The sequence below is a fragment of the Panthera onca genome, chromosome E3 (assembly GCF_046562875.1).
Source record: "Panthera onca isolate mPanOnc1 chromosome E3, mPanOnc1 haplotype 2, whole genome shotgun sequence".
In the NCBI taxonomy this organism is placed as follows: Eukaryota; Metazoa; Chordata; class Mammalia; order Carnivora; family Felidae; genus Panthera; species Panthera onca.
Genome location: NC_138354.1, coordinates 39,741,573 through 39,756,559, shown reverse-complemented (window position 1 = coordinate 39,756,559; position 14,987 = coordinate 39,741,573). Strand labels below are relative to the sequence as shown.

General features: G+C 51.9%; 1 protein-coding gene across 6 annotated transcripts in view; it reads left to right on the top strand.

Annotated features, from left to right (window-relative positions):
* Positions 1-14,987, top strand: part of PDPK1 (3-phosphoinositide dependent protein kinase 1) — a 78,241-nt gene that overhangs the window by 2,511 nt on the left and 60,743 nt on the right. Inside the window, exon 2 of one of the 6 annotated variants that reach the window (XM_060648175.3) lies at positions 9,877-10,066. The exons of 2 other annotated variants lie outside the window; for them this stretch is intronic. Coding sequence is in view for 1 of the 4 variants with exons in the window: in XM_060648177.3 (XP_060504160.1) it covers positions 2,237-2,260 (24 nt within the window). In the remaining 3 variants the exon portion in view is untranslated. Of the gene's footprint in view, positions 1-2,106; positions 2,261-9,876; positions 10,067-10,100; positions 10,233-14,987 lie in introns of those variants that run through there. 3 more of the 6 variants (XM_060648177.3, XM_060648174.3, XM_078440223.2) reach the window with 3 other exon arrangements.

Sequence of the window (14,987 nt, the reverse complement as noted above, 5' to 3'; positions counted from 1 at the left end):
GAGTGCAGTGGCCAAGAGCAAGGCGGTGGTGCTGGTCAGCACTGGTTTGGAGTTCTGTGCTCTGTGACCTAGTAGCTCTATGGCTGAGAGTAGGCAAGGCACCGAAGCCTCAGTTTCCCCAAGTACAAGATAGAAATGGTCATAGTACCTACTGCTCATGGAGCTGTTGTGGGTAAAATCAGATATACTGATTTTTATAGGTAGTAAGGGTTATGATGCAGAATGTTTCCAGTGCTCTCAAGTATTGAATGTGGCTTGCTTTGGTGGCAAGAGCTGGTACCTACTTTGACCTTGTCTTTGTGTTCACTGAGGGTTAGTGTCTGGAGTGGGGCAAGCAATTGGCAGTTTGCAGCATGTATCAAAAGTCCTGAGAGGAATCCCTGTACTTTGACCCCGCAATTCCTTCTGCTAAGAATTTATCCGAAGGAAATAAAGGTGTGCTTGAATTTAAGTGCAGAGCTTTGTCTACGAGGAAGACGTCTGGGAACCACTTCGGTGTCAGGAGGGAACTTGATCATTACATGGGTCTGTAAACTCTAGGCTTCCTCCAGTGGAGTCCTCTGCAGTCCTTAGAAGTGGGCAAGATGGCAGTCAGGTGCAGGAGAGCTGTACAGGATACGAAATGAAGACAGCGGTAAGAGAAAAAAGCGTCAAACCTGCATAAGCCCTTTTGGGGAGTAGGAGTTACATTTACTTTTTTAACTGTTCTTTAAGGTGCAGAACACTCAAAGTTTGGACAAGTAGAGGCTGGACGGTCTAACGCATAGTCTCTGGCATATGGATGTCAAGATTCAGGCTGTGGCTCTACAAGACCTAGGGCCAGTTACAGAACTCAGAATGCCTCAGCTTCCTCATCTGAAAAGTGGGGCAGTACTAGCAAGGATACTTGTTCAGAGGTTAGGCGTGAAAATTCTTTACTAAGAGTAAGTGCTGGCTCAACGTTAGCAGCTATCACTGCTATTCAAGAATTAATTCTCGTTAGTGGGATTATGGATTAATTTATCTAATTAGTCTCTGTACTGTCTAAATTGTTATTAAAAAATAAACGTATTTCTTTTGGAAGTAGAAGGTTATTTTTATTTATTTATTGTAATTAAACATTTTTTTTAATGTTTATATTTGAGAGCGAGCGAGAGTGAGCAAGCAGGGGAGGGGCAGAGAGAGGAAGAGAGCGTGAATCTCAAGCAGGCTTGGAGTTGTCTGGGATGCTGGGCTCAGGTCCACGAACTGTGAGATGACCTGAGCTGAAGTCAGAGCCCAACCGACTGAGCCCAGGCGCCCCAGAAAAGGTTACTTAAAAGTATGCAACCTTGAGGTAACGAAGATGATTCTGATTTTTTTTTTTTAAGACAGCCTGGTCACAACACAACAATGTGGATGTACTTTATACCACTGAACTGTGCACACGGCATGTGTTCAAATGGTTAAGGTGCTAAATTTTATGTATATTTTACCACAACTAAAAGAACCCAACAATAACACCATCATCATTAACAACTACAAAAAAATTCAACACCATCATTATCATCAACAACTACAACCCCCCTCCCCCAAACCATAAGCAAAGAAGAAAGTTCTGAAGGTGTCCCTGGGACTGTCAGCAGTGATGCGATGGGACTGTTTTCTTGCAAATTTATATTTGATTTTGCAGCCCAAATTTCCGTCTGTGAACACTTCTCAGTTTTGTAGCCAGCAAAGTTGCGTCTCTCGGTGTTGACGCAGAGCCCGGCTCCCGGTCCGAGCCACGCGTCCGAGCCCAGCCCCGCCGCTGCCTTGGGCGTGACCTTGGCCAGCTGGGTGTTGGGGGGCCCTGCGAGCCTCAGTTTCCCACTGTGGGAGCCAGGGATGACAGCTCCCCTCTCTTCCCGCGCGGCCCCGCCCCACGGCCCCCCGATTGGCTCGCGCGGGTCTCCCCCGCGTCCGAAACGGGGCCGGGCCTCTCCCGCTCGCCGGGCCCCAACCCGGAAATGCGGCTCGGAGGCGCCGGCAGGGCTGACCGAGCCGCGGCGGAGCGACGGCGGGCTCGGCCAATGGGCGCGGGCGGCGGCAGCGGCGGGGCGGCGGAAGTCCCGCCCGGCGTCGCGCGGGGGCGGGGCGGCGCCGGGGGCGGCGGGCGGCGGGGCGGGCGCAGGATGAGGGCGGCCATTGCTGGGGCTCCGCCGCGGGGAGGAGGACGCTGAGGAGGCGCGGAGTCGCGCAGCGCTGCGGGGGAGGCGCCCGCGCCGACGCGGGGCCCATGGCCAGGACCACCAGCCAGCTGGTGAGTGCGCGCCGGCCGCTCGGGCGCGCCGGCCCGTCGCCCGGCCAAGCGCGGCGGCCGCCGGGCCCCGGTGAGGCGGGGCGGCCCCGGGTCCCGAGGGCCGGGCGGCGCCTCACCTGCGGCCGGGCGGCCGGGCAGAGGACCGCGGGCTTCGTGAGGGCGCTGCTCGGCCGTCGCGGGGAGCCCGGGCCCCCGGCGCGGCGGGAGCCTGCCCGGCGGGGGCGCTGACAGACGCGCGGAGGGCGGGGGAGGCCGGGGAGGTGTCACTGGCCTGTCGCGGTGGAAGTGCTTGGAAAGTTTGTTTTCGGCGCGCCGCGGCCTGGAGCGGAGCCTTTGGGCTTACCTTTCGTTCCGTCTGCGGAGGAACCGCCCTGGGCCTTCACCTGGAAGTGGGGGGTCCCAGTGCCTCTGCCGCAGCGGAGCAGGAGGTACGAGTTCTTGCCCGGAGCACCTGATGCCCCGGGCCCCCCGAATTCACGCCTAGGATGGAATGTGATAGACTGCTGTCCCGGCCCGGCCGAGCGGCCAGGGGTGCTGTTCCTGCCTCGGGGCTCTTCTCCAGCCCCGGCATCGAGAGTGGGAAGCCCCCAGGGGGCCGGACTTGAACCTGCTTACCGGGGGAGGGGATTTGGTGGTGGGGGGAGAGTGATCCTGACGGGGAGGAGGGGTTTCAGGGGAAAATAAAAGGGAAAAGCACTTGTGGGGTTGAATGTTTTTGCTTAAAAGTGTTTCCACGTCCCCCCCCCCCCCCCCCCTTCCCTCTGTTGCTAAAAGTATCTTGAGCGTTTTGATGTTTTCCCGGTGTCTGAGTTGGGGAGTTGCGAAGGTGTTTTCACGATTTATACCTTGGGCGCAACTGAGAAGTGGGTGCAAAATTAGGTTCCAAAGGCAAGGGAAAATCACTGAAATGAAAGAAGACCCAGGAAATGGACCCGACTCCTTGTTTTGCAGCGTACAGCTTTGTGGTGGCGGTTCTTAATCTTTTTTTTTTTTTTTTTTTTTTTTGCCGGGGGGGGGGGGGGGGGGGTGTCTTGTACCCCTTTGAGAATCTGACGGGAGGAATGAATCCTCTCCTGAGATTAAAACACAGAGCCGCCCCGCATTTTGTAGTTACTTCCGCTGGTTCTTGAACCTTCTGCAACTCCTCAGTGGACTTCAGGCGGAGAACACCGTAGGGATGGGTGACGCTCCAGAGCCGCAGAGGAGGACCTGTTCAGTTGAGAAAACGGTGAAAGGGAAAGGGGCCGTCTTTGGCTGTTGCGACATGTGGCCGTACCCTGGGGTGTCTGGGCTGACAGGCAAAAACACGAAAGAGGCTTTTGGCGAGCCTCAGTGGAGGCCGGGGGTGAGCACGATCCCAGAAAGCGTGTAACACGAACCGTCCTACGGCGGTGCTGTTGGGGCGCAAGGTGCAAACTTTGCTGGAGTCCTCGGAAGGGGCAGAGAGCACATTTCCTCACCGTCTTGGCCCTTCGCGTGATGGGCGGTCGACATCGGGAGTTTTCTCTAGTAAGTCGTCTTCTTAGCGCGGAATTGCTGGCATCCATGGAGGGAAAATGAATCTGGGTACAGCGGAGAGACCTCGCCGTCAGGAAGCCAGAGGAGCAAGGCTTTTGTTGGGTCCCCCCTGCCGGGTGAAGATAGGCCGTGTTTCCCCTCGGTGATGGCGCAGGTGCCCCCAGCATTGGCTTTTTCATCCGAGGACAGGTAGGCTTGGCGCTTCTGACAGTTCGGGTCTGGATTTTCAAGGTGGCACTGTGGGAGAAGCCCGTGGCCCCGCTGTGGATCGTGCCACTTTCCTGAGCGTGCGCCGCCAGCAGGGGGGCGCTACCGTGAGGTCTGAACGTGGCCTAGCCTGCTTGGATCCTCAGGTGGGCCGGAGGCTGTCCATAGCGCGTGCTGAGCACGGACTTTGTTTTTTAAATTTTTCTCTGGTTTTTTTGAGGGGGGAGGGGCAGAGAGAGAGAGGGAGGGAGAGAGTCCCAAGCCGGCTTCACGCTCCAACTCACAAACTGAAATCCTGACCGAAGCATGAGATCACGACCGGAGCCGAAATCGAGAGCGGACGCTTGGACGACTGAGCCACCCGGGGTCCCCTGTGGAACACTTACTTTAAAAAGCAGGCACTTTTCCAGATAGCTCCCGCCGTGTTGCTTGATTTCCGTTGATAGGGTGGGGTGAGGTCGGTGTCGTTCCCGTTTTACGGGTGTGGAGACCGGGAGACCGATGGGTGGAGACCGGGAGACCGATGGATGGGGGGTAAGTATCTACCTGTTAAACCGAGCGCCTCTTGAACCCACGACTGAGCCGCGGCAGGGCCCCGGGCTCCCCTCTGCCCCCTCGCGTGGGGAGGGCCCCGAGGGCCGGCCTGGCGGGGGGCTCGGACGCCACTTGGCTTGAGGAGGTCCTCGGTGCCACTGCCCAGAACGTCTTTCCCGGGGTTGTGCCTGAGTGTCCCGACGGTGCCGTGCTGGAGGCAGGAGGGACCTCTTCACGTGGAAGGACCGCACGCTTACTTATTTCTCGGGGCAGATGGCTGAACTCTGTGACCCCTGGAGCCCGTTTCGGCCTCGCACTGTCAGAAAGCAGCTGTTTGGAAAGAGGCTCCGCTTCGTCTGTGTTTGGGGGCCGCTGTTCTGAGTGGGGGAGGCTTGGGTTCCTCCCTCTGGGAGACCAGGGCTGCAGTGGCTTTGCTGGAGGTAAAGCGGGAGACGCTTTGCGAGCGTGGCCGTGTCTGTGCGGGGAGGCGGTTGGGAGAGCGGGGGACATGGAGAGGAGTGGGTTCTGATTTCCACACTCCTTTTCGGGTAGCTCCCTCTCATCGTGGTCTCGGGCGGTGTGATGTGTTTCTGTCCCCGCGACGCCCCTGCAGAGCGGGCAGGGTGAGGTCCCCACACTGAGAGGTGGGAGTGTGGGTTTGCCCTCTTCCGACAGGGTCTTGGGGGAAGGAGCGCGGCGGCAGCCTGTGTAGACGCGGGGCCTGAGCAGAGGCCCTGGGCAGCTCTTCAGAGCAGGCCTCGGCCTCTAGGCCGCCTGTAGCCCAGTTTTGGCGAGGAAGAAAAGGCGACCCCAGGGCGTGTCTTCCCTTCGTGCCACGTCCTCATCCCTCATCCCCGAGCCGCACGACGTGGGGTTTGGGTGCGTGGAGGACGAGGGTGTGATGAAGGGGGAAGCGCTGCGGAAACGGGGTGAGCGCGCTCCGTCCCCTCCGAGTTGGTAGTGTGGAGAGCCCTCCCTGGCAGTGCACTTGGACCTTTCCTGAGGAGAATTTTCCGTGGAAATGGACTTTGGTGGGATCCCATGTGTGGCTGAGGAACATTTGATGCAGAAATGACTCCCTCAGCAGGTGTGAGGGCTGGGACGGACGTGTGCGAGCTCTGCCCCTGCCCTTTTGATGACAGCTGGCCGAAGGGGTGAGGAGTGCAGTTGTTTTGAAGGCAGGTTCAAAGGGCAAATCACCGGGGAGGAAGTGCTGGTGTGGAAACGAAGTTTTGGACGGGTATCATTCAGGCCTTTTTACTAGTGCCTTCTTCTGTAACTGGGTCGTGTTTAATACCGGACCCTTTAAAACATTGCTTGATTATCGAGAACCGGTTTTTATCCAGTCTCTAGCTGAATCGACAGGCAGAGTTGATTTCCTTTCCTTTCCCCTTTCCTTTCCTTTCCTTTCCTTTCCTGTTATATGTATTTATTTTTGAGAGAGAGCGAGCGAGCGAGAGAGAACGTGTGTGCGCGTGTGGGTAGGGACGGGATAGAGAGATAGGGAGACAGAATCCCAAGCAGGCTCCACGCTGCCAGCGCAGAGCCCAACATGGGGCTTGAACCCACAAACCGTGAGATCACGACCTGAGCTGAAATCAGATGCTTAACTGACTGAGCCACCCAGGCACCCCAGAGTGCGTTATTTTCGAGTGATGGGGAATATGTTCTGCTGATAGTGCCTTGGATATGAAAGGCCTTTCAGGTTTGCGATGGTTCTTGAGGATCTGTTTTCATTGCTTGACTGGTTGCATTTATGTAGTTGCCCAGAGTCTGTTTCCATCCTCTTAGACTGGAAAATTTTCCTTACTTAAACTGAAATTTTTACTCCCAAGAAATTCCAAGTCCTTTTGTTTTGTTTTTTTTTGTTTTTTTTTTTTTTTTATTTATTTTTGGGACAGAGAGAGACATAGCATGAACGGGGGAGGGGCAGAGAGAGAGGGAGACACAGAATCGGAAACAGGCTCCAGGCTCCGAGCCATCAGCCCAGAGCCTGACACGGGGCTCGAACTCACGGAGCGCGAGATCGTGACCTGGCTGAAGTCGGACGCTTAACCGACTGCGCCCCCCAGGCGCCCCTCCAAGTCCTTTTGAATGTCTTAAGAGAGATAGTTTGTTATAAAGGATTTACATTTGTGGGTTTCAAATCCCTCATCAGAGGAACCGATTCAGGTTTCTGTGCAAATAGTTGGATTGCACACAGGCCCACAGAAGTAGAACTGACAGCACCGCAAGCTCGGTGCGCGGAATAGACGGCCACGGCCTGCGTCAGCAGCCCCTGCCCGGACGCACGGCCCGCAAAGCAGACAAGGACGGTTTGCATTTGGAGTGTTGCCCAGGAGCCTGATGAAGGTGGGCACATAGTTCCTGGTGGCCTAGTGACCTCCTCTGCCCCACAGACGAGATCAAGTGTCCTCTGCACCAGCCGCTGTGCTTTGAATCAGCTTGCGGCCTTCAGGGAATCACAATATTTAAAGGCATGTGTGAAGGTGTGTCTGGATGCCAAGCAGGGTCGTTCTGGGGGTGTGTGCCTTCTGCATGTTGCTGGAGCTGGAGGTGGCAGGTCTGCCCGCGCTGGAGAAGGCTGGAGAGGCCCGTGTGCAGGCAGCTGCGTTGTGTGTGTGTGTGTGTGTGTGTGTGTGTGTGTGTGTGTATGTATGTGCATCTCGGAAGTATCTCAGAATTCATCTGGCTGAAGCTTAGCTGTTACAATGAAATCATTGTTAAAGTCTCATTCTTCAACCTGTTTTTCTCTTTTGGAATTAATTGTACTGCAGTGGGAGTTGTATCTCAAAGCGACAGCTGTATATTGGATGCTGTCAGAGAAGGCTGATAAGATTTGCAGGGAAGCTTGAAGCCTTACAGAAATTGTTGTTATGTGCTTTGACCTGCCGTGGTACCTGTGGGAAAAGGGGCCTGGAGTTAACTTTTCTGTTCTCCCTCCCTGTTTCTGAGAAGCTGGGAGGACAAAGCCTGCAGTGGACCTGGGAGCTCTGTGCCACCCAGGAGGAAAAGGTTCTACCTTGCAGATCTTGCTCTTAGACCCAGTCTGAAGTAGAGGGCATGTATTCAGTTGTGGCCTGGCTCTGGATGCTCCCCTACAGTGAAGGAAGTGGCTTCATCTCAAGGGGTGGCCATTATCGCATTCTCATCACACACTCTCCCCTGGCAGGGCTGAAAACATTGACACACTTTGTTCCTAGTCCCCCTTTCTCGGTGACTGGGAAGTGAGCACTGCTGGAAGGGTGCCTCAGTTCCAGCATTCCTAGGACTTCCCTGTCTCTCCTAGCCTGTCCCTTTGCTCCTCCTCGATGAGAGTCCCTTCTCGGATGCACCTGCCGAGTGCCCTGTACAGCCCAGGTAGTGTCCAGGGTGTTCTAAGCTGCCGGTTTCTCCTCTTCAGGCTCTTCCTCTTTGCCTGAAGAAATTCCCCCAGTGGAAACTACCCCCTTGGTGACCGTGAAGCCTTTTCTGAGTGATCAGCTTCTTTGTGTGTGTCCCACCCACCCCTGCCCCATCCCTGTCTGCTTTGGTCTGCAATAGTTTTATTATATAGTCAGTTCTGAAACAGGTTCTGTGCCTTGTTTTGTCCTTGTCTTTCTGAACTTTGAGGCTCTGGATGGCTTTGGTTACTGTCTCATCTTTTCTCTTCATGGTTCTCATGCCTGGACTTCCAGTAGTATTTGTCACATACCCGTGTATCTTCCCATTTTTGCCATTTGTTAAAAGCATGTCAGAATCTTACATGTACATTCTGATTCCCTTGCATTTAGAGCTGTATATGCTCAAGGGGTGGAGGGCTTCATCAGAAACTGTTTGTTCCCTATTTAATGCCCCGTTTGCAAGCATTCCGAACCAGGAAGAAGTCAGACGCTTAAAAACATGGATTCATGTTCCACTCTTCTGTTGTCTAAGGAAATACAACTTAAGAAGGAGATACTCTCTTTTTCCATGTATATATTATATCACTTACCTGACCCTTGAGAGGTTATATTTCAGAGGTACCCATTTCTTTTCGTAACTATAGCTCCTTGCAGGTTGGGGACCAACTGTTGGGTTAAATCTGGAGTAGCAAACTACTTACGTCAAACATACAGTATTTGAGCTGAGGCTTTTCATGTTGGCACTACCGCCGTGGTGGGCGAGGCCTGCCGTGGACCACTGTCCTCACGTAGCCAGACCCTGAGTACCGAACCTGTAGAAGTGCCAGCCGCCAGTGTCGGTGATGTGGGCTCTGCGCGAGAGACAGCTACTCTCAAGGCAGTTGCTTTCCCGTTAGGAGGACTTTTTCCTTGAAGATTCCTGAGGATGAGGGTCACCCTAGCAGTCTCTCTGCCCAGAAGCCAAGCTGCTATTCTCTTATGATATAGGGCCTTTAGGGGAAATGACACATATTTCTCTGCTGCTTTAGGCGAGGTCAGTGAGGGCTTTCCCCAGGCCTTGACTTTGCTCTGATTTATAAAAGTATCCTGTCCTAAAAGGGGCATAAGCTCTGTGGCTAGGTGCGACCACATCCAGTGCCCCAGCTCTTCATCCAGGTGCATGAAGCCCCACCCTCCTCGGATGGTTGTGTGGCTGATGGTTCTGGGGGTTGTCCATGCAGCTCCCCTTGTCTTAGAGGTTCCTACCATGCACTTACGCATGGATGCTCAGTGAGTGAGAGAGCCACCAACCTAGCAGGAGGGCAGGAGTGACAGGAGCGTTAGACCCAGCATGGGCCAGCGCTGGCCGTTAAGAAGTGCAGCATGGGTTCCTCCTTCGGGAAATGATGGGACCAGCCCATTCTTTGGGAAAGTTGCCCAGACGCTGGTTTTGCTCAGCTCTGCTCTTAGGAAGGTCTGATCTGGAGAGTCACAGCAGCCAGACCCTGTGGGGGCAGGTGAGGTAGCAAGCTAACTTACTAGGAAAGCTAAGAAGCTTGATAACTGCTTGTTTCCGGGCTCTTGTCATTATTAACTGGCTTCCTTCCTCGAGGGAGAGCCCTGAGCTCTTCTGCATTTTTTCTCTGCAGTGAATGGCCCATGACTTAGGCTGGACAGGAGGCTGAGAGAATAATCTGTCCTCTCAGTGCATGATCTCTGAAGCTCAGGATTTACTGCCCCCCTTTTCCATTGTCAACTCATTTTTTTCTTCCTGCAGTTTGGCATTTTTCTTTGATGGGTTTTTTTTTTCATTCGTCAAAATTATAGTCTTCTACTGATTGTATGTACATAGCTGGTTATTATCAGATATGCAGCTTTAAAAATGTGTATCTAAATATAGATTTTATTTGTGAATGCATTTTATTCTCATTCCTAAAAAAAGAAAACAAAACTTGTAATCTAAATGCTTTTTTTGTTGTTGTTGTTTAATCTTAGAAAAGTCTCCTGCCCAGAAGCTGCTGGCACTGTGCTTTGTGTCTCGGGTGGAAGGGGGTGAGGATGGTCTGGTGATGGAGAAGAGACCTCAACAGAACCAGGCCTCCACACTCGTGGCCTGAAGGAGTCCTTGGGTGAAAAAGATGGCTGCTCAGCGGGTGTGGGACAGCCTGCATGTGCCCCCAGCCCTGTGAGTCCCACCAGCCACAGCCCCACCCCAGGGGCCGAGGGGAGACTGGCCCCAAGGGCAGTGAATTGCTCTGCCAGCCTTAGTGGGGCCGCTCCAGAGAGGAGGGCAGACGAACGTGGACTTATGTGCACTGAGCCAGGGCTTTCCTGGCAGGGCAACCCAGAGGGTAAGGGAGCAGGGGGCAGCCAAGTGTGGAGGAAGTTTGAGGAGGGAGCGCATGTCTAGTGTTGGGAAGACCGGGAGGGCTGTGCTTGCCTAGGGCTTTTGCAGGGAGACCTCTCTGCTCCAAAAACAGAAGGCTTTTGGACGATGCAAGCTAAAGAAGGTGGGGGTGTTAGGAAATTTATTCTTAACTTTTTCTGTTAGTTTTTTTCTTTAAGTGTATTTCATTCAGATTGTTTAAGTTTACTTGAAGCTATCAAAATAGCCTCCAAAGAAACATTTTTTTTAAAACTTAGTTTTTAAAATTTTATTTTAGAGAGGGGCTGGGTAGAAGGGCAGGGGTGGGGAGAGAGAGAATCCTAAGCAGGCTCCATACTCAGTGTGAAGCATGATCAGGGCCTCATTCCCGCGACCCTGGGATAGGCATCATGACCTGAGCTGAAATCAAGAGTCAGACATTCAACTGACTAGCCAACCAGGTGCCCCACAAAAAACTTTTTTTTTTTTTTTTTTAATATATTTTAATTTATTTTTTATTTTTGATAGACCAAGCAGGGCAGGGGCAGAGACAGAGGGAGAGAGAAAATCCCAAGCAGTCTCCGCACTGTCAGCCTAGAGCCCAATGTAAAGCTTGAACTCACAAACCATGAGATCATGACCTGAGCTAAAATCAAGAGTTGGATGCTTAACTGACTGAGTCACCCAGGCACCCCGATAAACTTGGGGTGCCTGGCTGGCCCAGTTGGTTGAGCATGTGACTCTCGATCTCGGGGTTGTGAGCTCAAGCCCCACACAGGATGTAGAGATTACTTAAAAATAAGATCTTTAAAAATAAATAAATAAACTAAAGTTGATTTTGGGGTAATTTTAGATATATAGAAAAGTTGTGAAAAAACACAGAGTTCCCATAAAACCCATCATCCCACCTCCCTTAATGTTCACATTTTTACAGCATATCACTTCTGTCAAACTCAGAAATGAATGTTGGTGCCACACTCTGAACTGCAGACCTGTTGGGGTTTCATCAGTCCTCCCCACCCCCCCCGCCCCCACTCCCCACCACTGTCCTCCTGTTCTATGATCCCATCCAGGAGCCACGTTCATTTAGTCGTTTCCTTGATTTCCTTTGGTCTAGGACAGATTCTCGTTGCATCCAGTTTTTCATGAACTTGATGCTTTTGAAGAGTATTGGTCAAGTATTTTGTAGCCTGTCCCTCAGTTTGGTTTTGTCTGATGTTTTTGGTGATGACACTGGAGTTATCGGATCTGGAAGAATCCCACAGAAGTGGGGTGTCTCTAGTGCATCCTGTCAGGGGTCCATGTGCCTTATTACTGGTGAGACAAAACAGGATTAGGTCTTAATGACTGGAATTAGGTCTATGGCCCTGCTCTGCTCTCTGTTACTTGTTATTTTGTCATAGGATGACCACAGTATTTCTATTTTTTTTAATATTTTACATATTTGTGAGAGAGAGTGCAAGTGAGGGTGGGGCAGAGAGCAGGGGACAGAGGATGCAAAGTAGTTTCTGCACTGACAGAACAGAGCCCGACACGGGGCTTGAACTCATGAACCGTGAGATTGTGACTTGAGCCAAAGTCGGACGCTCAGCCGACTGAGCCACCCAGGTGCCCCCACAGTGTTTCTGTTTTGGGAAGGCACTGTCATACTCACCCAGTTGGATACTCCTGAGTTCCACGTGAAGATACCTGGGACCCGCAGGGCTTCTAACTTAACACACTGGATCAGAGCTGGCATTGGGTCCAGGTACCTACTTGTTTCGACTGCTTTCTGGTAACATGAACACTTCTGGGATAGCACAGGGACAGAGATGTTCCCAGGTACGGAGTGAACCCGAATGCCCTGATAGAACTGGTTTCGAATCCGGTCCAGGCCCCTGCCCCTCTGGAGTTTTTGGAGTCGGTGATCCACTGGGCATTTGCCACGGTCTGCTCAGGTCCTCTGTGCCCAGTCCCTTCCTGCTCTCTTTGCAGGCAAGAGGATGGAGTTATGTCACCTGGCCCTTGTGAAAATTAGGTGGTCAGCTTTGATTCGTTCTCTTCTGGCTTTTTTCCTTTCCTTTTAAAAAAAATTTTTTTTTTTAACGGTTTTTATTTATTTTTGAGACAGGGAGAGACAGAGCATGAACAGGGGAGGGTCAGAGAGAGGGAGACACAGAATCTAAAACAGGCTCCAGGCTCTGAGCTGTCAGCACAGAGCCCGCCGCGCGGCTCAAACTCACAGACCGCGAGACCATGACCTGAGCCGAAGTCGGCCGCTTAACCGACTGAGCCACCCAGGCGCCCCTGGCTTTTTTCCTTTCTGGTGAAGCTGCCGTTGTTCATTGTCTGAAGACTTTGCCTTGAGTCGCAGTCTAACTTGTGGGCTGTTCTTTGGGGCTTGTAGAGTGAATCCAGAGCAGAGTTTGGAGTGTTTTTCTAGCCTGGAACTCCGAGGATAAGCATTTTCGGAAAATCGTGGATTTCATTTTTTTCTCCTCCCATCTACACACGGCAAATACAAGACCTTTATGAAGATAAGAATTGGTAGGAAGAGAGAACAGGGCAGGGGTCTAAGGGAAAGCACTTCAAAGAAAATGATGGTGACAGCCCCCGGCCACAGGCAGATAGACCTCAGGGTGTCGAGGGCCCGCCCTGGGGCTGGGGCCAGTCTCGGGAGGTGTGCAGAAGGGGTGCGTCAGGTGGGCAGAGTTGGCTAAGACAAGGTGAAATACAGACTGGTGTGCCTGCGCACCCTTCTTGCCATATTCCTCCTTCTCTTGTTTCTGGCAACTGCCTCTAAATGGGTGGTTGGAGGAGGTGTAGATGAATGTCGTGCTAGACAAAATAGATCTTTCCCCGCGTGCCGATGGTGGTGTGCAGCTCTGCTGTGGCAGTTAGCCGTTAACACTGGGACACAGTGTCTCTGGGTCTCGCTTGGCCGTTATTGTTCCCAGTAAGAAACTCTTCATTCAAATTTTGCAGATACGGAGTCCAGGAAGGGAGGGCAGCTGCTTATAGTGCCTTTTCAGTTGTCAGGAGAGGAGGCATCCTCAGTTAGAGATCGCTGTCTCTTCTGCTGATGCAAACCACACAAGTGTTTACCACTGGATGGGTGTTCCTGCTAGGTGACATTTATTCATGTGGCCAGTGGCATTTTGGGGGCTGGTTTTGTTTTTGTTTTTGTTTTTTCCTATTTCAAGGAGAGAGAACCTTCCGAGGATTAGAGATCCCAAGTCTGACCACAATCTGGCATTTTCCTTACAGGATGATGTGTTAGAGTTACTAGAACAGTTATCCATGTCCCCGTGCTTTATATGTTTATGTGTGGGAAACACTGATGGAAGGCAAAACCAGGACATTTTTAGGAACTGTGGGAAGTTTCTGTGTTGGTCCCTTTACTGCTCTCAGGAATCTTGTGCCTCGCCAGGGGAGATGTTCGCTTGGCGGTGCATGAGCTGTGGGCCGGCAGGACAGAGTGCAGCACTGTCCACACTAAGGTTGAAGGGCACAGGGGGAGGAGAGGGCACAGCTAGCTGGATCAGATATGTGGGAGGCACTGAGGGTCCCCAGCCCAGCAGAATGGAGAGGAGGGGAATTCTGGAGGAGAGGGATTGGTAGGGCATTGGAAGTGCCCATATGCTGTAGATTTTTTTTAACTTTTGACTTTTTAGTCTTGGAGGCCATGGGAGGTTTCCTCGAAGGAGATGGTGTCGACCTGGTAGCTGGAGAGTGGGAAAGAGGAGGCCCCCAGCATCTGGCTCCCCTAGGTAGGACAGCGAACAGCTGGGTGCCTCCTGGCCTTTAGGGCATCATGAGGTAACCTTTTGATCAAGTTAGGTATCACTCAGATTTCCAGCCTAGATGATGGCGAAAACGTATGTTGAATAAACTTAATTCCCAGCGAGAGGTTCATGTTTAAGTGTTATGTAATTAATGTGCCTTTAGGTTAGAAACCCAGTCTTTTTAGTTGTCACTTTTAATATGTTGAGTTATTAATTTTTAGCAAAACAGAAGGCAAGAGTGTGTTATTGTTTTGTGACTAATAATAGTAAAGCTTTTAATGCATATTCGTTTTAGATTTTATCCAAGGTTATTTGGCTGTGAAATGAAATCTTAAGTATATGATTAGACTAATTGTCTTTGAAATGTTGCTGTTTTTCTGATACAGCTCCAGAGTGGCAGTCTTGAAAAGCGGAAATATGATTTCCATGGTGAACCTCCCCACCCCGGTAGTTAATGATTTCTCCCTCCCACATAGGATCTGTGTCTGAAAGATATGAGTTTACTCAGCTCATTAGCAAAAACTCATTACACGTCCTGAGTCCTTGATGTGAGTGAATGAGCTGGTGAACCTAGAAGGAAGTTCAAAGGGTCTGTTGGTCCCATGTGGTACCATCAGTGTCCGTTGAGGACTTGAGCCTAACGTGGGATATGGTAGTGATTGCTCGGCACACCTCAGGAAGAGCCTGCCAGGTGAGGGCCCCACTTACCTGGCTCACATGGAATATCGGCATCTGAGACGCCTGTTGCTAAGCGGGGTGGGATTTGGATATGGTTTCACTGCTGGGTGTGTAACTGTGGCCAAGGACCTGCCTTGTGCCTCAGCGTCCCCCATCTTTAAAAAAAAAAAAATGGATGTGGGCGGTCCTCACCCTGAGTTGTTTTGGGGACTAACCGTGATAACATGCATAAAATGGTCAGAGGAGCACATAGCAAACAGTAAGCACTTAACAAATGTTATCGTTTATAGAAGTAGAGA